Source organism: Squalius cephalus (assembly GCF_949319135.1).
Source record: "Squalius cephalus genome assembly, chromosome: 1".
In the NCBI taxonomy this organism is placed as follows: domain Eukaryota; kingdom Metazoa; phylum Chordata; class Actinopteri; order Cypriniformes; family Leuciscidae; genus Squalius; species Squalius cephalus.
In genome coordinates this window covers 16,042,019-16,066,029 of record NC_137122.1, presented here as the reverse complement: position 1 = coordinate 16,066,029, position 24,011 = coordinate 16,042,019, and the positions used below count along the sequence as shown (strand labels likewise).

Genomic DNA, 24,011 nt, shown 5'->3' with positions numbered 1-24,011 from the left:
ATGGTGTTCATCTATAGCCATCTTGCAATGTTTACTAATGACTTTGACGTCACAACGCTGTCGTCATCTCGCCTCTGTCCCGCCTATATCAGATAACCCAATGTGATTGGTGCAGCTCAGATAGAGGGGCCTATTTAACGAGCATCATTACTCGACACCAGAGTAACTCGCTGAGCAAATTCAACTTATGCTCTCTCGAGAACTCTGGATTACCAGGGTAATAAGAAGGTGCTTTGGCGGTTTGATCCGGACACAGGTGACAGCCAGGACTAGGTCACTGCCAAAGGAGGTATCAAGTCGCTAGACTCTTTCAGGAGGACTTCTGCGCTCACTGCCTCCAGTCAGAAGTGTGTGCATGAGTCACGGGTCACAGATTCAGGAATGATGCCTTCATCTCGTTCTACATCTGGTGGCCACACCTGCTTGGTGTCTTGGTTTTTTATGTCGTTTCTCATCAGCACTGCCACTTTCGTTACAACATCCTCAGATTTGATAAATCTGGCATGCTGTAGTTCAGTGGTTCCCAAACCTGTTCTGGAGTACCCCCAACACTGCACGTTTTCTCTGTCTCCCGAATCAAACACACCTGATTCAACTCATCTCATTAACCCATGTGATAAGTTGGGGGTACTCTAGGACAGGTTTGGGAACCACTGCTGTAGTTCCATCTTTAAAGAGTGCACGGTTTTCACGAGCTCGGCCATGGTCAGGCTATCGGGATAGAGAAGAAGCCTCCCATTGTCATCAGGTATGATATGAATGGACCCACTCTACGGTGAAGGTGTTTCTTGGTTGAGGACTTGATCTCGGTGACGGCAAGGGCCTTCATGGATCTTTCATTGTAGCGGCCAAAGACGTTTCAAACAAATGGTGTTCATCTATAGCCATCTTGCAATGTTTACTAATGACTTTGACGTCACAACGCTGTCGTCATCTCGCCTCTGTCCCGCCTATATCAGATAACCCAATGTGATTGGTGCAGCTCAGATAGAGGGGCCTATTTAACGAGCATCATTACTCGACACCAGAGTAACTCGCTGAGCAAATTCAACTTATGCTCTCTCGAGAACTCTGGATTTCCAGGGTAATAAGAAGGTGCTTTGGCGGTTTGATCCGGACACAGGTGACAGCCAGGACTAGATCACTGCCAAAGGAGGTATCAAGTCGCTAGACTCTTTCAGGAGGACTTCTGCGCTCACTGCCTCCAGTCAGAAGTGTATGCATGAGTCACGGGTCACAGATTCAGGAATGATGCCTTCATCTCGTTCTACATCTGGTGGCCACACCTGCTTGGTGTCGTGGTTTTTTATGTCGTTTCTCATCAGCACTGCCACTTTCGTTACAACATCCTCAGATTTGATAAATCTGGCATGCTGTAGTTCAGTGGTTCTCAAACCTGTTCTGGAGTACCCCCAACACTGCACGTTTTCTCTGTCTCCCGAATCAAACACACCTGATTCAACTCATCTCATTAACCCATGTGATAAGTTGGGGGTACTCTAGGACAGGTTTGGGAACCACTGCTGTAGTTCCATCTTTAAAGAGTGCACGGTTTTCACGAGCTCGGCCATGGTCAGGCTATCGGGATAGAGAAGAAGCCTCCCATTGTCATCAGGTATGATATGAATGGACCCACTCTACGGTGAAGGTGTTTCTTGGTTGAGGACTTGATCTCGGTGACGGCAAGGGCCTTCATGGATGACTCGAATCGTGATGCAAGGTATGTCATCGGCAGTACCTGTGGGTTTGTAAAGAGTTCGTTCCTGATGTACAAGAACAGTCCTTCATAGGAATACTTTTCTGCTGTCTGATATAGTTCTTCTGCATTCCCACTGTGTTCCTTTGCCTTGGAGCTGGCGGCAGGCTCGGCGACACGCGTGTATGCTCGGTAGCAGGATCTGTAATGTCCCTCAGCAGCAACAACTCTCTACTAGTGATAAGCATCTGCTGGTCTAACTTGATGCCTGCTGCCTTCCGGATACGGTCATCTGCACAGAACTCTGAACATTGTATGAGAGGTTCCCTCGTGTTTTTGCCCTTGTTGTACTTGCTTGATTTCTCACAGAAGATACACAGTTCATCATAAACCCTTGACGTGCTTGGAACACCCCGAGATGCCCTTCTTGAAGTCCCTTCTTCTGCATTCTCAGAAGCTGAGGAAGATGCCTCTCTTACGATAGTGTTTAAGAGTTTCTTCATCATGAAAATGCTACAGCACTGGTGGAAATTCTTTCTTGATCGCTCAACTCTTTGGCAATGTCCAGAATTGGGATATGTCCTCTTATTATCTGCTGCTCTCAACAAGGTTTTCATAAGTCCAGGTTCTTGGGTGACACCAGGTGTGAGTCGGAATCCTCGTCAGGGCAGTGGATAATGCATTCCGTGCAGGACCGCTTCCTTGGCAGGATGCCTTTGCCAGGACTTGCCGAATCCATCACGTATTCAGAGAACGGCTGACTTTCCAATTTAGACAGTGTAGAGTCAACAATACATGTGGTGTTTTTCTTTTATATTTTTTACATCTCAAAACAACAAAATATCAGATATCGACTTTATTTTTTTGCTTGGGATTAATATTAAATGACTGTTATTATGGCATTGGAAGTTTGTGTATTTTTTAAAAATAATTCTAGTACATAAAAGTAGGAAAATTACCAATTAAAAAAAAAAAGTATTAAAAACGGGGCCTGTGGAAAGGTTATCATATTATAATTAACTTATATTAACCCCATAAACAATTTAGTATAGGTAAGGTTTTGCCCATCAAGATGGAACCAATATCTGGTCTGGCCCATGGACTATATGTCATTATAGTGAGAGAGGTTCAAAGACGGTCATTGTTACTGTCAGAAAATTGTCGTAGGCTATCTTTGGTCTCAAGACTCATAAATTCAGCATGATCACCACAGGGTGTGTTTGCTGCTACGACCTACCTCTACTAACCAGCCATGTCGCACAGTGTGATTTGTAATGATCATATAGGATTGCTTAAATCATGCAGTGTATCCTTGATTTAAGATCTTTCACAAGTGTAATATTCATCAAATTTCATTGATCATTATGTAACAATTGCAATGTAAACTTTATGCTTTTTTTGTCAGATAACTTGGACTTTACTGATTCAGAGCAAAGTGAAGACAGTGATGCTGAGACATATCCACAGACAATAACAGAAATGAGTAAAATCACACAAATATTCAAAGATCGAAACATTAAATACAACATATTTACATCTACCATATAGTGCACTAAATATTATACAGTAGTTTAGATATGCACAAATGTTACTGAAGTAACATGGCTTTAAAATTTAAAATAGCAGTTAATAGGCTGAGTTTAAATTGCTTATTACACTTACACATTAGACCTACCCCAAAAATGAGCTGAATTATACTGTACCTGACAGCCAGTTCAACAAAGTTAAGTAGTGACCAAATCACTGCCCAACAAAATAAAATAAAAAATGCTTAGTTTTAACTGTTTTTGTTTGTGATACAGATATCTTTCTAGACATTTGCAGTTTCATCTCAATGTACAACAGTTTGTTTGTGTGTGAATTGTCTGAACCTGTGACACTAGTATTGAGCTCTACTGTTCATACCACAGGAACAAAGAGAGCTAGTGGACCTGTTGAGGAACCTCCAGGCTCCATAGGTAGTATGAGCATCTCCAATACCTCAGTCCAACAGCATGTCCGGAGGGAAGAGACTGAACAACCAGGTAAAAGCCCACAAATACACTGCACTAGGAAGAGGTATAGATCAAGAATCAGTTCATGTAGGCATAGCACAACTTCTGTTGGCTTTTTTTAAAGTATTTTTCCATTCACAGATGTTGACTCTGCCTTGGGAGACCCATCTCAAGATATGACAAGAATATACGACAACACTGGTGGTAAGAAGGACAAGAAGCGCATCAGGAGGGAAGAGACTGAACAACCAGGTAAAAGCCCACAAATACACTGCACTAGGAAGAGGTATAGATCAAGAATCAGTTCATGTAGGCATAGCACAACTTCTGTTGGCTTTTTTTAAAGTATTTTTCCATTCACAGATGTTGACTCTGCCTTGGGAGACCCATCTCAAGATATGACAAGAATATACGACAACACTGGTGGTAAGAAGGACAAGAAGCGCATCAGGAGGGAAGAGACTGAACAACCAGGTAAAAGCCGGTGTTTGGTGTTTTATGCCCCCAACGGCGCCTTCCAGGCAGCGAGGGGATGGGTAGGTTTAAGGTTAAGGGTAGGGTTAGCTGCCTCTAAGGAGCCATTGGGGGCTTAAAACACCATCGAGCGTAAAAGCCCACAAATACACTGCACTAGGAAGAGGTATAGATAAAGAATCAGTTCATGTAGGCATAGCACAACTTCCGTTTGCTTTTTTTAAAGTATTTTTCCATTCACAGATGTTGACTCTGCCTTGGGAGACCCATCTCAAGGTATGACAAGAATATACGACAACACTGGTAGTAAGAAGGACAAGAAGCGCATCAGGAGGGAAGAGACTGAACAACCAGGTAAAAGCCCACAAATACACTGCACTAGGAAGAGGTATAGATCAAGAATCAGTTCATGTAGGCATAGCACAACTTCTGTTTGCTTTTTTTAAAGTGTTCTTTTTCCATTCACAGATGTTGACTCTGCCTTGGGAGACCCATCTCAAGGTATGACAAGAATATACGACAACACTGGTGGTAAGAAGGACAAGATATATACACACACCTCAATTAAGTACATTTTGAAATAATATAATAATAATAATAATAAACAAGGCTCAAACATCCATTTTGTAAAAGACATGCGTGTTTATTTGAGCACTTGCGTCAATGAAACATCATACTAAAGCCTTTAAAGCATTGAAATAAATATCAGTAAATAATATTCACTTAAATATAACAGGTAAATATCTAAAAAACATTTTTTATATTTCCACACAAAGATGCTTGATATAGCCTAATAGCTAGATTACCTAGCCAGATATAGCTCTGCGCTTTGAGATGTCGTTTGATGAGTCGCAGTCCGTGCCTATATTGGCCTACCGATGGAAAAAACGCGAGAGTGCCAATCGACAAACTGGCAACAGCTGCCATATAACTAATCTGGCCGGTGTCATTTTCTAGATGTGTGGACAGTTATTCCAGGCTGATGCTGTGTTTATGTACTTACTGATATGTGTTTATGCCGTTATCTTGCCCTGTATCCTTCAGTGCAACTCAGGGGAGCGAGGAGATTGTGTCCTTCACACAATGGTTTGATTGTGTCCGTGGGATCTAGTTCTAGTTTTGAGGGCTCTATTTCTACCACCATTCGAGCCCCTAGCTTTGATTGCGGTTAAGGTGCTTCCCTGAAAACGGCCTTACTTCTTGCTCTCGCCTCGGCGAAGGGCATTGGTGACTTGCACGCCTTCTCGCTCGGCCGCCTTCCGTCAGTCGGACCAGCTGTCCGTGTGCTCTGGTGGATGTACTTAGGGACATGCTGTCTCAAAACAGAGACTCACTGGGTTGTGGATGCTAATGTATTGGCTTATGAATGCCAGGGGAAAGATTGTCCCCTTAACATCGGGGGCCGGTTTCACAAAGCTATTTTAGACCAGTCTATAGTGTTAGACAAGTCTAAAATTTGCTCATAGACTAGTCTAATGCAAGTTAGACTGTTTCACAAAAATAAAGACTGACTTAATTTAGACCAAAAAAATTAGACACCTTACGAGAAGGACAACTCGAGGTATCGCACACCGGACGTGCATTTTCTCAGTTTATAGCCAGCAATATTGTTATGTTTAAGGACATTATGGAATTAATATAATGTCTGTACTATGTTATGATTGTACTGTACAATTAAATACAATCGTTGCAAGCTAAAGTCTGCAGTCTGAACAGTTTACCTCAGAGCGTCCTTTAACTGAATGAATTGAGAATATCACCTGAAAGTCCGATAACGTCAGCAGTTCTGTCAGGACCACTACCGTCAAATATGATTGACAATTAGCATACAGTTTGGATTGGCGCTATGGTTCCGTTCTGGGCGAGAACTCCCTGCGCATCCATGCAGCCTAGCATGGATAAGAGCAGGGAGAGCAGCAATAATCCCCCCTTGGGGTAAACAGAACAGAACCAACATGAAAATTTGCAAATATATTTAATTCAAGATTTTAAGTACAACATTATTCGATAATTATTCTGATTCAAGGGGAATCAGAATGTCAAATCCTGACTGGGTGAGAGGAGGAGCTGGCGATGACGTCACAGATAGGCAGACTGAATCGAGTAACGTTTAACGCCTTTATCATTAAAAGTGCTAAGAAAAAACATCCTTATAAAGTCTGACGTGCTTAAATCCAATGGTCTAGTCCGCCCATGCATTTTATACTGCCCGCGAACCTGTCAGTATTCGCATGCTTTGCGAAAAGTCCCCAGCTGGCATTAGCCCATAAGATTTCAGCTAAAGTGGAGAAGGCAGGAGTTCCCATATACGTCAAGCTGACGTAATGTCTCGTTCCCGCCTCTCAGGGAACCGAGGTTACGATAGTAACCAGAGACGTTTTACGTGCAAAAGGTAATCCATCATTCCTACTGCGTTTTTCTACTTTATATAGTAAAGAATGTGAATATAATAATAGGCCTACTTAACCTGTTAACCGTTGCCAGTGCGCCCGCGCACTGAAGCGTTTTTTATTTATTTAATTCAAAATTACTATCAGATTTAATGTTATACCTTGACAAACTATACATAATTAAAAAGATATAATACTCAAGTTTCAGTATTTGACCACTATTGTATTCTGAGAAACTCATAGTGACAGTTATGTCTTAATTTGTGTCAGGAGTTATGAAATGAAAAAATGAGTCGATACCTTTAATATGAATTATGAGCGTCAGCCGCTTTCATTCATAAAAAACTCCCGTGCTGTCGTCATGACAGCGATACACAAAACAACGTCCCTCAAGGCTTTAGCTCAAAAATGTGCAGATTTGGAGAAATATTGATAGATTCTCATAGATTCACATCATATTTCTATAGACAGGAATAATATTTAATGAATTTATACCCAAATGCGTCGATGTAATCTTTATGAGCGTTTGGTACTCTGATACTGTGTTTTCAATTCATACCAATAGCCTGAGGGCGCTATATGCACAATAATAGTCCATATATAGAACATGAAGAAGAGCCATGATCATGTGACATTCCAGGACGTCACTGATACACACAAAGCTAACAGAGATCGCGCTGTAACATGCACAGACGTTTTGAAGACAATAAACATGATTGCAATGATATTTGAGTTACCTGTGTTTTTCAAGACATGCCAGGTATTTCCATAATAATAGATTATATTTATAATGTAATGCTAATCTATATAGACTTTCAATGTGCAGAATACTATACCATAGTATATTTTCTGTCAGATTTTTTTATCTGAAGCCAAATTAAATCACAGAAGATTATTTAAAATACTCTACTTGCGTTATGAAGTGAGCTTCTACTTCCGTGAGCACTTAACCTCATGAAAAAAAAAAAAAAAAAAAAAATTGTTCCCTTTGAAACATTTGAAACATTTCTTTCCCTTTGAAACATCACTTATCAGGCTTATGCTACTCTGAATAATGCCTGAACTTCGTATCTTGAGCACTCCTTGCGTTGTTGTTGTTTTTGCCTCTTCATGATGACTCGCTTAATTTAGTCCTAATTTGTAAGTCGCTTTGGATAAAAGCGTCTGCTAAATGACTAAATGTAAATGTTATGAAGTAAGTTTGGAGCACAAACATGGTTTTAATCTCATAAATTGTCGTGTATTGATGGTGTACTAAGCTAACATGCTAGCTAGCCCTAGGTGCACCTGCCACTAGGAGTTATACTTTTATGATATTTTGAATGCTTACTGAAATGTTTCAGTTCAAGAAATGCATTTGATACAGTTTAAAATGTGAGGTGAACTTTGAGAAAAGAAATTAGGGACTGAAACCCTATGAATAGCCTGTGGATAGCCAGTCGTTAGTAATTATAATGCAGACAAAAGAAATGCATATTTAGAGCGATAACCAGGCTGGAGAAGTGTGAATGTGTGCAGGGGGAGACTGACACTGAATGGGGATCGTTTGCACCACAAAACAATAGAGACAATATACTGGATAGATGGTTAGAAGATGACAATAAACATCAGAAGCATCTTAGCGTCAAATCAAAATAAAGTCATTTGACATGGTCTTGAAAAACATGTAACTAAATACAGAGTTTTGGACTTATTATCTTCAGATTTTAAACATAAAATGTTTAGACATGTGGCTTTAGCTGTAGTGCATTTCTAGATTGCTACAGTGCCAACTTCAATTTTATTTTCATGAGGATATTTCATAAAAATTAATTTCTAATAACTTTACAAAACTTTGAAGCTATTTATAACAATTTTTGTCATTATGACAATAATTAGTTCTACATTTACAATAAACTGCCAGGTGTCAGCTTTCAAATGAGATCATACTTGTGCTTTTAGTACAAAGGGTTCATGAACTGTATCTGTTTCAGTTTGGGTATGTCATTTCTGGGGATTTTTCAAAAGTGGGGTTGCAGGTTAACAGGTTAAAAGCGAACCAAAGGAAGAAACGTTTAAACGTTTTCCCCTGCGAAAATGGGTGAGACTTGAGTGAAGATTTGGGAAAAGAAACAGATTCCGTGTTGAATGGAATAACTAAGGGAATATTGTTAAATTTGCTGATAATCGGGTGACCAGATCGCAAAACGGAATACGAAGCTTAAATTTATGGGCTCACGCACAACTCTCTCATTCATCATGAATCCAAACGTTTCCATGGCTGCGATTTAACATTTAATTGCTAACCTATTATTTATTTTGTAAACAAAGCTTTGTGCTTCACTCCTGTCATAATATTTATGTACAACAGCATTCACATACAAAAAAATGTGTTTTGGCGGGCCACCGCAGTGGTGTGGTTGTCAAGTTTACCGGCACAGCCCTAGTTTAGATTGCTTTGGTGAAATTTTTTTTTTTTTTTTTCGTCCGTCAGTCCATCCATCCAAATTTTGATTGCATTATGTGCAGTTTATTACATTGAGTAGTCAGTTGCTAACACCAGGAACATAATGAGTGGAAGCACTTCCCATTATTTATTGCAATCAATCTGCTCTTGTAATTCAAGCAAAATGATTGATTTTCACCTGACTAATACAGTTACATGTTAGCTGTTACATTTGTATCAGGGCCAAAAAACTAAAAATTGTTAAACAAAAACAGAAGCCCATCACTTTTGACTCAGATTAGAAATCAGTAAACTAGACTCAAGATGAGGGTGAGGAGTGTGTGGTTGGTTGAGACAGACTGAATATGCGTTCTGGCCTTCGTCGTGTTCAACCCAATCTGTTCTTCTTTTGTAGTGATTTTTGATGCAGCCAAAACACACGATGCAAGAAGGAAAGCGAAACAGACATGGTCTCCAACAGAAATTGCAGCAGTACTGAAACATTTCCGGAACCACATTGCAAGGGGTAAACTTGTCAGTAAAATTGAATGTCAACAGTGCAAGACTGCCGAGTATCCTGCTTTAGCTGGTCGCTCTGTGCAAAACATTAGAGACTTTGTTAGGAATCGGGGCGTATCACTGAAAAGGAAACAGGTACAAAATGTTTAAGTTTATTATTTTATTTTATTTTTTGTTTGTTTTTTGTTGCCGCTGTTTTGTTCTAATGTGGGAAAAATGTTTTAAACTTCTGTTGAAGGCTGTAAATGGATAGTTTACAGGTAATGGGGCGTATCACTGAAAAGGAAACAGGTACAAAATGTTTAAGTTTATTATTTTATTTTATTTTATTTTTTGTTTGTTTTTTGTTGCCGCTGTTTTGTTCTAATGTGGGAAAAATGTTTTAAACTTCTGTTGAAGGCTGTAAATGGATAGTTTACAGGTAAAATAAAATTGGATAGATAAAATGGTCATTTTCTCACCTTAAAGTTGTTGTAAACCTGTAGAAGTTATTTTAAGGAATGTAACTATCCAAAAACATTTGACAGTAGCCACTGACTGCTGTAGTGTTAAATTCTCTCTCTCCATGCATTAGTTGTTGTGGTTGTTTTTTCCCTTTACACAAGAACATTAGTGTATTTTGTGATTTGTTTAATATTGTCAGCAACAACTGTAATGTTGAAAATAAGCTGTAATTAAACAACTTCTTGTTCACTTAAGGTGCATACTGTTATATGTCCTCATGTCTTTTAAAAGGTCATGTGGATATCATATCACACAAATACCAGATTCTTAAAAACACCCTATAAAAGACTTGGCTGAATTAATATTCAAAATATCAGAATATAATAGTTTTAAATGGTTGGCTCTGTTGTCTGTTGGAGTATGAGCCCACAGGTGAGGATGTGTTTGCAGTGCACAGTATTGTGTTTTGTCCTCATAAATCAGGTATGTCCATTTAATGCACAGTGCTATCACTTTTGTGTTTAGCCATGTCCCATTAATTCATGTTTGTCCCTCTAATACACTTAAATGACATTTTTGTGTTGTATAGCAACTGTCCTTATAATATTGTTTTGTGTCATGGGCGGGGTTTAGACACCTAATTATATTTGTCCTCATAATTAAGTATATTTTCAGGTTGTTACATTATACGTTGTGTTGTGTGTAAACAAACTCTGAAGTGAAATCTGTGTTGTATGGCTCAAAACAGATTTTTTGATACCCTCCCCATCTCTGTAGAGCAAGTGGAAATGGGTGTCCCCCTAATACACCAACAGACTGGTTTGGGCTGAAGTGTCCTTGTAATTCACAAAAACCCGTATGTGTGTGTGTGTGTGTGTGTGTGTGTGTGTGTGTGTCTGTGTCTGTGTCTGTGTCTGTGTCTGTGTGTGTGTGTGTGTGTGTGTCTGTGTCTGTGTGTGTGTGTGTGTGTGTGTGTGTGTGAGTACACATTGTCAGTGTCAGTGTCACCACTTTATATTTGTGTTGGATCTGCATTTTGGATAATTTTATTTGACATTATAGCCTTACAAATGTGTGTGTGTGTGTGTGTGTGTGTGTGTGTGTGTGTGTGCACATTTTCAATGTGTCAGTGTCACCAATTTATTTTTGTGGTGGTACTGCATTTTGGATGATTTTATTTTACAAATGATAAGAGAACAGTTTTTATAGTCTCAAAAATGTATTCCTCTATATGTGTGTGTGTGTGTGTGTGTGTGTGTGTACACGCGTGTTGTGAGCAATATAATTTAGCATTGTGGATGTTTTTTGCATTGGTGGAAGTGTGCCACTTTATTTGTGCCATTTCTGTCGATGTGTTCTGCGTTGTTTCTGATTTTGATGATGAATTTTGTCTATTTTGATTGCGGGGTCTCCAGAGACCCCGAAGACCACGAGTGTCACAATTTTTGTCACGCTAACATAAAAACAGATATCATTCCACTTTATTTTTTTTTTGTAGATCTAGAAAGTGTTAAGAGCCGTAGAAGGTTTCATACCATTTGGACAAAGGGAACATTTTTTTTAATTTGAGTAAAAGTCATTTGGGGTCCCAAAAGACCCCATAAACCATCAGAGGGTTAAAATCCTGATATAGATCAAAATCCGAGTTAGTGTAGACATGAATGGCGATTTAATGAATCTCCGTCAAGTTATCTGCTGGAGGCGTAAAATTATGTACAGCAATTTGCCAGGACCTATTGAATTTAGGCGAGTTATTGAGTTCATGCTGTAGCAATTCTCCCTCAACCAGACATTTCATGGTCTTTTTGCAACCGACATAAAGGTCATCAACAGAATTCAGTGCCATATCCAGTGGAAATATCTGTCCTTCATAATCAGCAGTTCTATGATCCTGCAGTAACAGGAATCATAATGATCAATCATCAGTATTCATGTCTGTAATATTCGTACTCAAACACAAGCTCACCTGTCCTAGAACAGCTGAAATGAGAAGAAGAGCTTCAATGATCAGCAGCATCTTGATTCAGTCGAATCCCTGATCCAGACCATCTGAAGCTCAGATACTGAAAAACAGCAAACAATCTAAGACATAAGGCAAGATAAACCCAACAAAACAACGAAAATGTTATGTTAATCTTTTACTCTATCCTCCTAATAATCTGGGATGTTGTCTTTTCATGAGGTTCTTCAGGAGCTCAGGGGCAATGATGAGAGGAGAGGATCAGAAAAGGCATCAAGCCAGACGACAACAGCAGTATTCAAACCAACAGATGAGGAAGTTCGCTTTTTCATATCACAAAAATAAACCAAAAAAAACAATGTGTGTGCGCAATGGTTCCGGGAAGAGGTCGAACATAACACACGTACTTGTTGTTGCATATTAAATATAACATGGATAACATTAAATACATATTTTTATCAGATTAAATGTTGATTATTAGTCAGTCAAATCCCTTTATCTAAACCTCTCTACTTAACCATCTGTCGTGTACACCCAGCATGTTTGTAGTTTTTTAACACTTTTTACTCGTGTTTGTAGTTCCTCCTCCAAAGCGCAATGGGTTGTGGGCAATATTAGCCTTAATAGTGTGCACTGCAGGGAACTACACTTAAAAAAATAAAAAAAAATAAAAACATTTTTTAAATAAGAATTTTTTTTTAAGAAATCATTTGGATTACATTGTAAATGTTAAATTATGCTGTTCAAGGACAGTACTGCTATAATCAATAAAGTAAACCTATATAATAATTTAAAGGTCAAGAGCCCAACTAAAGCAGACACTGATCTCCATAATGATGACTTAAAGGATGATTTTTTTCTCCTTCAGTGATTCTGCTTGTTAACATCAGGTGTCTTCAATAATGCTCCATCATCACTCAATTAATCACTTAATTATCTCATTAACTTTAACACTGCTTCAGTGTTACTTATAACACTCTGAGTGTGGATTATATGTTTATATAATATAGTGCAGTGTATTAACACTCAGCAGTGTTAATTTAACACTGGAGATTTTGCTGTGTATCCAGTGGAAATATGTCAAGTCATTTTCATTTATATAGCGCTTTTAACAATGTAGATTGTCTCAAAGCAGCTTTACAGAGATAAATGTATAATTTAACGTAAGATTGTTTTGGCTTTATAGCGGTTCTTTAATAAAGTTATTTTCCAGCTAAAGTTAGTTTTGATTGATTCGCTTCCGTCGCAACGATCATTTGTTTTTAAATTAGGGCCGCCAAGACGACACCATTCTCTCTACACAGACTTTAAACGCGAACCTGTGAGAAACGCTGATGGCGTTCAGATGCGCATTAAATATGTGTCCATCATCATCATCATCATCATCATTATCAGCAGCAGCTCTGTGATCCGTAACAGGTAACAGGCAGTAACAGGAATCATAATGATCAGTCATCAGTATTCATGTCTGTATTCATACTCCAACACAAGCTCACCTGTCCTAGAACAGCTGAAATGAGAAGAAGAGCTTCAATGATCAGCAGCATTCAGTCCAAACCAATTAGATGATCCAGACCATCTGCTGACATACCGATACAGATCCAATACTAGGGCTGTGGTCAAGACCACCTTTGTCGAGTCCAAGACAAGTCCAAGACCAGGACTAGTCGAGTCCAAGTCAAGACTGAGTCCAAAGAGATTCGAGTCCAAGACAAGACCGAGTCCAAAAAGGTTTGAGTCCGATCAAGACCGAGTCCAGAACAGGAAAAAAAAAGTCTGCTAAAAAATATAGCCTATAGAAATTAAATCATTATGTAATAATGAAATAATAAATTATTTTAATTTTATTTAAAATAATTGACTAATTCTAAGAACAACAAAAAAATAATTATATAGGCCTTAAGGAGCACACAAATTCGTTTCAACTGTCTGATCAGCCTCACATTCTGTTCCTGTCAATCATACACTCAATGTCGACCAATTAAACGGCATGAGGGAGGGCCGAGCCAACTCTCACACACACACACACACACACACGCACTAGAGATGCGGTTAAACCACAGATCGAGCGGATGACGTGACGACAAATTATATTTTAATTAAATTCGGGCGGGTGGCGGTAGAACCAAATGAAAAAAAGTTTGCCACTAAGCAAACCTGCAAGCTAGGAGCCCAGCTGTCAGTGCTATTGGAGGAGGCCTAAACATCTCGTAGATGAGACTGCTGGGTTATTTTGTTTCGATATTAGCTATATTTTAAAACAGCCAGTCATTGGAGCCTACCACTCGTGGAATAGGCATTTAAAAGAGAGGCAGATTATGGAGTGATATGACTCAGAAATTACATCGGGCAATGTTCAGATGTCATTCAGCGCGATGTTCAGAAGAACGCAAGAGCTAAACTTCTACAAGCTCAATATAGGCGGTGGGCCGGTGTGACGGATAATATGGTTACTCGGTGTATTGGGTCCGGGCGAAGGACCCCATTAGTATGCCAGTAGTATGCCTGATCTAAATATGTTCTCGCGATAACTTGAAGCTAACGTGAGCTGTTTTAGTGTTATTATGTGGTTGCTTTATGAATGCTAAATCCCGCTGGTCTTCAGAGAGACGCTATATGCAATGTAGATTAAATTAAATTTTATATTGTACATGTAAATTGTGTATATTCTATAGCTAATATTTAAAATCTCAAGTTGCGTCAATAGCAGGAGAAAGACCGCGAAATTTAAAAATACTACTGTTAATGTGTCACGAAATGTAGTTTTAAGAGTTTTTCAGTCGATAATGTAGTTGTTTTAATCTCAAATATGTTGTTTGTTTATACAGATAGCGCCTATTTAAAAATTTGATCTGACGTTTTCGGAGACGGGAGATCCAAGGGATCACCGGGCGCTCAGCGCTCACGTATCCCGCCTGAAAAAGCCTTATCTCGGCTAGAGCTGCTGCTGCTCTCTAGTCTAGTGGAGTGGTATAATTCGTCTTGTGTAGGCTATGTCTAACGGACGATCTTTGATATCATTAATTTGTTCCCTTGCAAATCGTTTTGGCCGAGGGCAAAGTTTAGTTTTACAACTATGGCTACTTATTCTTTCATAGTTGCTATTATTGATCAATAAAACTAAAATTTAACAAAAAGAGACAGGGTTGTGTCATTTTATTTCATATAGCCTATGTAAGAATATTTATATATATATATATATAATTATGATATCACCAACACAGCATGTATTTTTTTTTTTTTTCATGTTTGGGATGGGAAGTAATTCAGAGTAGCCTATGTTGTCTTGAAAGAATTCAAGCATCACTGACAAAGGCCCAAAAGAGACCATGACTTTCTAAAAGATCTTTTAAATGCAGATTGTTTGTGTTTTTGTTTTACTTTTAGGACTGGAGAACATCTAGCAATGAGATGTCACGACTTTTTCTGTTTGTTAAATGCTTAGTTAGGGTTGGGATCTCTGCAAAGGAATACCTTCTCACAACATAGCGACACTTTATAGTTAACTTAATGAATTACTAACGTAATGATAGCAGGAACACCAAAACGTACTTTGCAAGATTAAGTGCTGTTTTATATGGATTAATGTTAAGGTAAAACAATAACTAACAAAACAGCATCAGGCATAAGAGACATCAGGATTCAAATTGTCCTTAAAAGATATTGATTTCTTGCAAAAAATGTTCCCAGTCTACCCACAGTTCAGCTGCAGGCAGAGTGAGCCTCAGAGCAGACCAGCATTTTTACAGTGTTATCTCTTGTCACCCACCACAGCACAAGGAACAGAAGGGACCCCCCCCCCCCCTTGACCCCAGAACAGGAATTCTCTCACCTCTGAAGTCACACACACCCTGCAGCTGTACTAACATCATAAAAGAAACTTAAAATACAGACAAATGAATGTATAGCATTCATTTGTTAAATCATTGAAAATAAAATATAGAGAAAAGATACATATTTTTTTCTATAACAATTAACCCTTTCATGCATAGTGGTCACTACAGTGGACAGCTATAAAAAAAATCTTAAATTTGCACGGGTTTTGATGGCATAGTTGCACATCATCCTCTTCAGTGGACCCACCCTGGTGCATCATCCTATATAAATTTAAACCAAGTGGCAAGCCGTTGTGTTTCAATTTTTTTTTTCCCCCCAAACCAAGATGGCAAATGGTCAGTCAGAAATGCCAAATTGCTCCAGAATATCCACCCATTCCTTCTGTCCTAGGAGACTCTTGTAGGTAAAACAAATATTGCAGCATCAAGCAATATCTAATGAGTCCTATCACAGTTGGGCCATTATATGTAAACGTGCCATTTTGTGTCTCTTAGGGGGAAAAAAGCTCTGTAAATCTTAATAAACCATAAATCAAATAAAATATTTTATAATTTAATTTCCATAATATAATAATAAATTAATTTCTGTTTCTTTTGTTTTTAAAGGATTTTAATCACATTTTTGTGTAAAGCATCTTGCAGAAATGTTGAAACTGGCATGTCCCTCAGAATGATTTTTCTACTTCTGCTTGCATCATCTGCCTTTGATGGTAGAAGACAAGTGTTCTCTTCTTTTCTTTGAGTTTATGTAATATCTGAAAGACAGAGACATGCTCATTGTGTCAGCCCTGTTACCAGAAAAGCATACGTTAAAAAGTTTTTTTTAAAAAGGGATCTCCATATCTCAACTCAGGAGAGGTGTAGAGAGGCAGGACTTGCACTCCTCTCTACGCCTCATCGCCCTCTATCAGAATCCAAGGTTTCAAGAAGATCCGAGAAACTTTATTTTTCGACCCAAAAATACTATAAGGACTACCCCTGTCGTTTTTTTTTGGGTCGAAAAATAAAGTTTCTCGGATCTTCTTGAAACTCTGGATTCGGATTGAGGGTGATGAGGCATAGAGTTCAACTCCTTGTTCTCTACACCTCTCCTGAGCTGAGATATGGTGATCCCACGAAGCATTTGTTACACTGTGCAGACTAGTGGTTTCGCGGACAGTGGAATTTTGGGATGAATCGAGAAAAACTGTAAAAAAAATAAATAGAGGAGAAAGTAAAAAAAAGAGTAAAACAGGAAAAAAAATATTTTTGTGTGTGTGTGTTTTCTGTGTATAAATAAAAATGTGCCAATGTATTCACTGTTTGTCTTTTGTGTTCATCATGTGAAAAGGTTTGTGAGGGGGGGAACCACAAGCAACATACACTCAAAAAAAAATTTGTGTCTAAACATAAGATTTATGTATTTGAATTGCATAACAAATTCCCATGCATTTGGATTACATAGTTTTAACATGAACCAATCAATACTCCTGAATGTGATTCACATGTTTAAATCATACATAAATGAAACAGATAAGATTTATGTAATTGTATTAATAAACTGAATGTGATTTATATTTGTCAGTCGTATGTAAATGAAAAAGGTAAGATTTATGTTATCTGTTTCATTTATATATGACTTAAAAATATGAATCACATTCAGATTATTGATTGGTTTATGTTACAACTATGTAATCCAAATGCATGGAAATTTGTTATGCAATTCAAATACATAAATCTTATTTTTAGACACAATTTTTTTTTTGAGTGTAACTTACCAGTTTTGGAAATTTATTGCACCAGTGTCTTAGACTATGTTGTAGTGTGTGTGATTTTGAGGGCTTGTTACAGGGCTCTGACCTGTAATGCTGCCTGGATCATAATCATACACTGTTCGCTCGTTGGCCAGAGGAGAACTGGCCCCCGACTGAGCCTGGGTTCTCCCAAGGGTTTTTTTCTCCATTCTGTCATCTGATGGAGTTTTGGTTCCTTGCCACTGTTGCCTTGGCTTTGGCTTGCTTAGTTGGGGACATTTAATATTCAACAATATTATTGATCTGCCTAATTAGGGTGGACAATGATGCAATTTTCTTCTAGAAACAAACTTTGTTGTATTATTTTCATTTTATCAATGTGAAGCTGCTTTGATACAATCTGTATTGTAAAAAGCGCTATATAAGTAAAGGTGACTTGCCTTGACAACATGAATTTACTTCAAACTAAAGATTTGACTTTCATACAGCAAAATACACTGCATCTATTTGTCTCATTAGCTCTCAAAAAACTTTAACCTTACAGTTCATTAAATATTTTAACACAGCTATCTCAACATTAATTGTTTTTAAATCTTCACAATGTATAGCCAGAGGACTATCACAAAAGTGTTTAGGAAAGTAAAGACATACTAGAGTATGTTTGTTTAAAGCTGCTTTGTATTGTTGTGTATTTTAAAAAGCTCTATAAATGTCCTAAAACGATGTGCATTTTGCTTGTAGTTTTGTGTTAATAAAAATGTAATATATTACATCTCATAATTCAGTTTCGGAATTCATTATGTATTGTATTGTGTAATTTAATAAAAATTTTATATAAGTTTTGATTCTCTAATTTTATTACATTAAATGTTATTGTGTTGTATGATGCTCTGTATTAAGAATTATTATGACATAAATCATATGCATTAGTACACAAATGACATGCTTGTAATAAAAAAAGCATATTATGCCCTATTTCATTAAAACAAATAACTTCGTCACAAAACATACTTTAACATGTTATTTCTTTAAAATAAAGATTATTATATGAATTAAGGGGTTTGATTAATTACATTAAGATTGTGATTCCATAATTATATTATAGTGTTCTTTAGTCAAGGCTAGACAACCAATTAATATTTATGCCCACAAAACATAGCTAGCATTCTGTAATTTATTTAAATGTAATAGTAAAAATAGTAATATACACAAATAAATATTATTTTAAGGCTCTTTTAATAAATAAAAGTGTACTTGTAACATATTGCGCTGATTATTGAGGATAAAAAATACTCACATAATTATAATTGCATTACGAATGGCTGTGAATACGGTAAGGCAGTATCAGTGCAGTTTAAGCTCATAGCACGATCATCGGATAACGTTAGCTGTATGCTATGCTATTATCTAAGCTAACTAAAAAACACACGAACAACGAGAAATGTTTAATTTCACAATCTATAGCTTCGGTTAAATACTAGTATATGAAACGTATCATTTAAAATACATTAAATACATTAATGACTCGTTAAAACGTAGTACAAACGTCTTCTATAATAAAATTATTTTGTATGATTTATAACCAGGCACTAAAGCGATTACCCATAAAACGGGCTTTGAGCCAATCGGATTGCTAGGGTCCTACGCCCGGACCCAATACACCGAGTGACCATATTATTCACCACACCGGACCTCGAAATTACGAATTTAATACTTACCTCACAGCTGTCTACGTTTTTTTTTGCTGAGGTCATGTAATAAAATCGTACAAGTACTATAGACATTGTTTCCAACTTTGTTGTATGCACATTTGACGCAAAATGTCCTTACAAACTCTTACTTTTTTAAACCGGCAAAGAAGCAGGAGTACTAATCATAACGTTAGAAAACCTCCCGTTTCCTTGACAACCAATGTAAATAATGAACACAGATTCTACGGCGGAGGCATCTTTGTCAGTGGCCAGAAAGCTGGGCCATATAGTGAAACTGACGCATAGCTTGTCTAACGGCAGATGAAGTAAAACCGTAAATCTCTGTAAAGTCCTAATCATAAATACAGTGCATGTTCACAATAACGGTTTAAATAAATAAAATAATACATGTTTTACCTCTGATATAAACATTTAGATTAAATATGCCATTCTCATTAATGGTGTTAAACACTTTAACTACATGAAATAATTACTGAGAAGTTACAACATTTTTATATTCAATAAATATAAATATTTGTTGTAGATGCAATGCTTTTGAACACTTCTCCTCTGGCATGCTGTGTTTTAATGTTTTAACTAATTGCTTATGATAATAGCAGATTGTCTGAGAAAATGGTTTCGTGCAAATAATGCACAACAAGGTCTATCTGTTTCCATTAAAAATAGAAATCAATTAAAAATACTATTTGGCCAGTGGAAAAGATTGAGAAAAAAATTTGATTTATTCATTCAAAAACAAGGCAAGGATAGGCTACTAAATTATTTGTATTAATAAAATGAGAGCATATGAATAAAGCGGAGCGGTGTGACGCTTAAATATAAGTTAAAAAACTTAAACATACGTTTAATTTATATAAGTTTAACCCCTTACTAGTCAGCCCCAATTTTGGCAAGTGATGCATACATGACATACCCCAAATAAAAAGGTAGCTGCTCAGAAGTCATTCTGAATAGACACAACCAATATATATTTAAAAATCCAACCCTTGAGAGTTTACAATTCAAGACTCAAAATTAACCAGACTGTTATTAATATTGAGATAAATAAGCTCAAACATAGAAACGAAAACAACAAATATTAAGAATATATTTATTAAATGTATAAAAATTTTATGTGAATTTAGGATTGAAACTTATAACCACAACTAAAACATGGGGATTTTTTAAAGACAATCATCCCGCACATCCTATTCTATAATAAAATCAGCTAATTGAATATTCGAAAATCGTGACTCATCCCTAATTAATATAGTGTTATTGTGTAAGTGGATGACATGACAAGCAGCAAAAGGCAGTGCAATTTGTGTGTAAGTGGGGTCAAATGTTCATAGCAAATTTCAAAATAAACCAATGTAGCGGCATCATAGTGTAAACTACCAGTGTATTTGTGCAAGAGTCAATCAGCTGCCCTTAGGTTATTGGAGGGTGGGGGTGGAAGGAAGAGGCTCTCTATGATTCCCCTATAGAAAGTTAAGAGGATGGATTTTTGGGAGATGAGCCTTCCTCAACTGTTGGTGCCAGGTTCTGTTGGTGGTGTCGATAGATCAAGATGGGTCATCTGTGATGTGGATACTAAGCAACTCTGTGATCTTGACCTGCTCCATCATGGTGCTGTTGATGTGATGATTGTCAACGATCACCTCTGTTGTCATTTGGGTGTGGAGAGATATGTATGATGTTGTCCTGTCCGTGTCTGTGAGTTAGATAAACAACTGAATTATATTCAGATAAATAAACACAGAAAGCGCACATTACTCATTTTAAATCACACTTTTCATCTTGACATTTGTATTAAGATGCTAACCATCTTAAACGAGCTTGCCAAGACTACTGCAGTTCTGACCACAAATAATTTTGTTAAATAACTCAAAAACAGCCATCTTTAACTAAAATATTTTTCCACCATACAGTATACCTGTTCTGTTATGTAGGTGAAGCCCAACCACTATCAATCGTGACAATCAACCATAATTGTCTTAAATAACTCCATGACTACCACTATAAAGTTGATTTGAAATCATTTCTTTGTTTTGGTTTGCACTCTTTTTAGCTGATAATTAGTCTAGCTTACTTGTAGCCTAGGTAGCTTGCTGTAACCAACCTGGACACACCCTCCCGTTTACCCCGTGATTCTCCCTTAGTCAGACTTATTTCCTGCTGTCTTCCCGTTTAAATATTTTTCCCGTAATTATCCCGTATTTGAATACTCTTTGCTTAGTTCATTGTGTATGTACCGAATGATTATTTTGGATTAGCCTAAGCAACATACCGTTAGACCTAGCTTTACTGCTCCACTACCAACATTCTTTCGTGGCTAACGTTACTGTTTTCATCAAAAAAAACATTTTATAGCTTGCAGTCTTAAATACAACTTATATGAAAAGCATTAAGATATAAGGGTGTATAATCATTGCAAAACAAATCTTACCTTGACGTTGTCTTGCCGAGACACAACGGTCTCTCCAGGGTGGGTTGGTTGATTTGGCTTCAGACTGACGCGACGCCGGTTCAACGAATAACGTGATTGGCCAAATCAATTCAACAAGGTAACAACACGAGCGTTGATTGGATCTCACTCCGGCCAACGTTTGTGATCAGCTAGCGAAATTAAATCTATTTTTATACTTTAATGTGCAACAATTGGCGTTGGAAACAATCGGTAATCTTTTTGTGAATTATTCATACAGACAAATAAAAAAAATGAGCCAGACAGCTGCTGGGTAACTGTCAAATCAAAAACTAAACGAGATAGACGGACTTGGCCCACCGCCTAATAACATCCACATCAAACAAACAAAAAAGAAGGTAAGAAAAAAAGTTGTTTCGGGTTGTTTTGGACAATTAAAAATGTGAATATTCACGTTGCACTAGCAGTGGACTTTCAACAAGTTTATTTAAACATTTTTTTTTTTAAAGAGACGTTTGTGAGTCAAACGAGCCGGCTCACGAAAAAGAGCCGAAATGCCCATCACTAGTTATTAGGTGACCAGTGTTTCAGTGTTTTCCCTCCTATATTATTATGTTCCCAGGAAGCACACATACGTTGTGGCGACGTATGTGTGCTTACTGGGAACGTAATAAAGACACCTGGACTCGGTCAAGACCAAAAGCCATATTTGGCAAGACCAGTGGCCGAGACCGAGACAAGTCCGAGTCCGAATACCAGTGAGTCTGAGACAAGTCCGAGACCATAGAAAACCGGTCTCGAGTCCGGACTCGAGTCCAAGACCGGACTCGAGTACTACAGCCCTATCCAATACCATCTTTTTCTCCCTCTTAAACAATTAAGCTGCTAATAACACATTTGTCAGGAGGACTCCTCTCTCTTTACAGCAAGCATGTCGCTCATGTGTTGTTAAGCATTTGTATGGCAATTTAGGACTACTGTGTCCTAACCAGACGCGATGCGATACGATTTCAGCGACAAACAGTTTGCCTGTCCACAGACACGACACGACTACAAGATATGACAAAATCATTTCAAAATCCACAGCCAGTCAGAACCATGTGAGGACAGGGTATCAGTGGGTATCAGCAAGTGAAACGTTGTGCATGCGATAAGATCTCTACCCAGACAGCAACATTGTTTCGGCCCAGAGCCGGCCCACATCTGGCACTTGTGAAATCATGATCTGGCCCATATGCAGCGTGGAATGATGGCACTTGGGCGGACCACTCCTGTTTGCCAGATCTGGGCCACAAGCAGGCCATAGCAATGCCACATGTCAGCCAAGACCAAAGAAATAAACCAGAACTGGACCTTATCTGAGCCACAAAGTCTGTGTATATTAAATATAGAGTCATTTCAGCCTTAATAAGCCAGTTAACAAGCAGAATCACTGAAGGAAAGAAGAGAACAGAAAAAGAGACGAGTAGAAACACAAGAACTACAACTGACGTCAGACACAGTCTTAGATGAAATCCACTGAAGAGAAAAGAAGACATTAAAGGGATAGTTCGGCCAAAAATGATATTAAACCCATGATTTACTCACCCTCAAGCCGTTCGAGATGCATATGTCAATAATTTTTCAGACGAACACATTTTCAGTTATTTTAGAAAATGTCTTGGATCTTTCAGTGGTTATAATGTCAAGTTATGGGGTCCCAAAAATGTGCATGCATCCTTCACAAGAGTAATCCATCCGGCTCCAGGGGGATAAACGAAGGCCTTCTGAGGGTAATCCGTGCAGTTTTGTCATAAAAATATACATATTTAAAACTTTATAGTTGAAAATAACTGGCTTCCGGCAACGGTCGACGCGCGTTCACGGGAGATGGATGCCGGCGTATGATGTAGGACGTAGCGTAGGAAGCGTCGTGACGTAGAACGAAGTATAGCTAAATCAAATGCTACGTCCTACGTCATACGCCGGCATCCATCTCCCGTGAACGCGCGTCGACCGTTGCCGGAAGCCAGTTATTTTCAACTATAAAGTTTTAAATATGTATATTTTTATGACAAAACTGCACGGATTACCTTCAGAAGGCCTTCGTTTATCCCTCTGGAGCCGGATGGATTACTTTTGTGAAGGATGCATGCACATTTTTGGGACTTGAAGGAGGTGGACCCCATAACTTGACATTTTAACCACTGAAAGATCCAAGACATTTTCTAAAATAACTGAACATGTGTTCGTCTGAAAAATTTGACAACAAAAGATTGACATATGCATCTCGAACGGCTTGAGGGTGAGTAAATCATGGGTTTAATATAATTTTTGGCCAAACTATCCCTTTAAATCTGTGAAGATCTGTGAGGATTAAACAACTCCACAAACAGCATTACCAGCTTCACTTATTACTAACCAGACTGACTTTATTTCTGT

General features: G+C 37.9%; 1 protein-coding gene and 1 long non-coding RNA gene across 6 annotated transcripts in view; one reads left to right on the top strand and one right to left on the bottom strand.

Annotated features, from left to right (window-relative positions):
* The window catches only part of LOC307163222 (uncharacterized protein), a 31,677-nt gene extending 19,897 nt beyond the window's left edge, over positions 1-11,780 (top strand). For 2 of the 5 annotated variants that reach the window (XM_079879223.1, XM_079879221.1), the window contains 6 exons: positions 3,607-3,720; positions 3,832-3,942; positions 4,054-4,164; positions 4,408-4,518; positions 4,633-4,665; positions 9,395-11,780. In XM_079879223.1, coding sequence (XP_079735349.1) covers positions 3,607-3,720; positions 3,832-3,942; positions 4,054-4,164; positions 4,408-4,518; positions 4,633-4,665; positions 9,395-9,648 — 734 coding nt within the window. In that variant the 3' untranslated portion in view covers positions 9,649-11,780. Of the gene's footprint in view, positions 1-3,101; positions 3,180-3,606; positions 3,721-3,831; positions 3,943-4,053; positions 4,165-4,407; positions 4,519-4,632; positions 4,696-9,394 lie in introns of all 5 variants that reach the window. The other 3 variants (XM_079879220.1, XM_079879219.1, XM_079879222.1) reach the window with 3 other exon arrangements.
* LOC307164073 overlaps positions 1-13,609 on the bottom strand; it is a 49,885-nt gene extending 36,276 nt beyond the window's left edge. The window contains exon 1 of the long non-coding RNA XR_013822204.1: positions 11,909-13,609. This is a non-coding gene — a long non-coding RNA (uncharacterized lncRNA). The remainder of the gene's footprint in view (positions 1-11,908) is intronic.
* Positions 13,610-24,011: the final 10,402 nt, after the last annotated feature.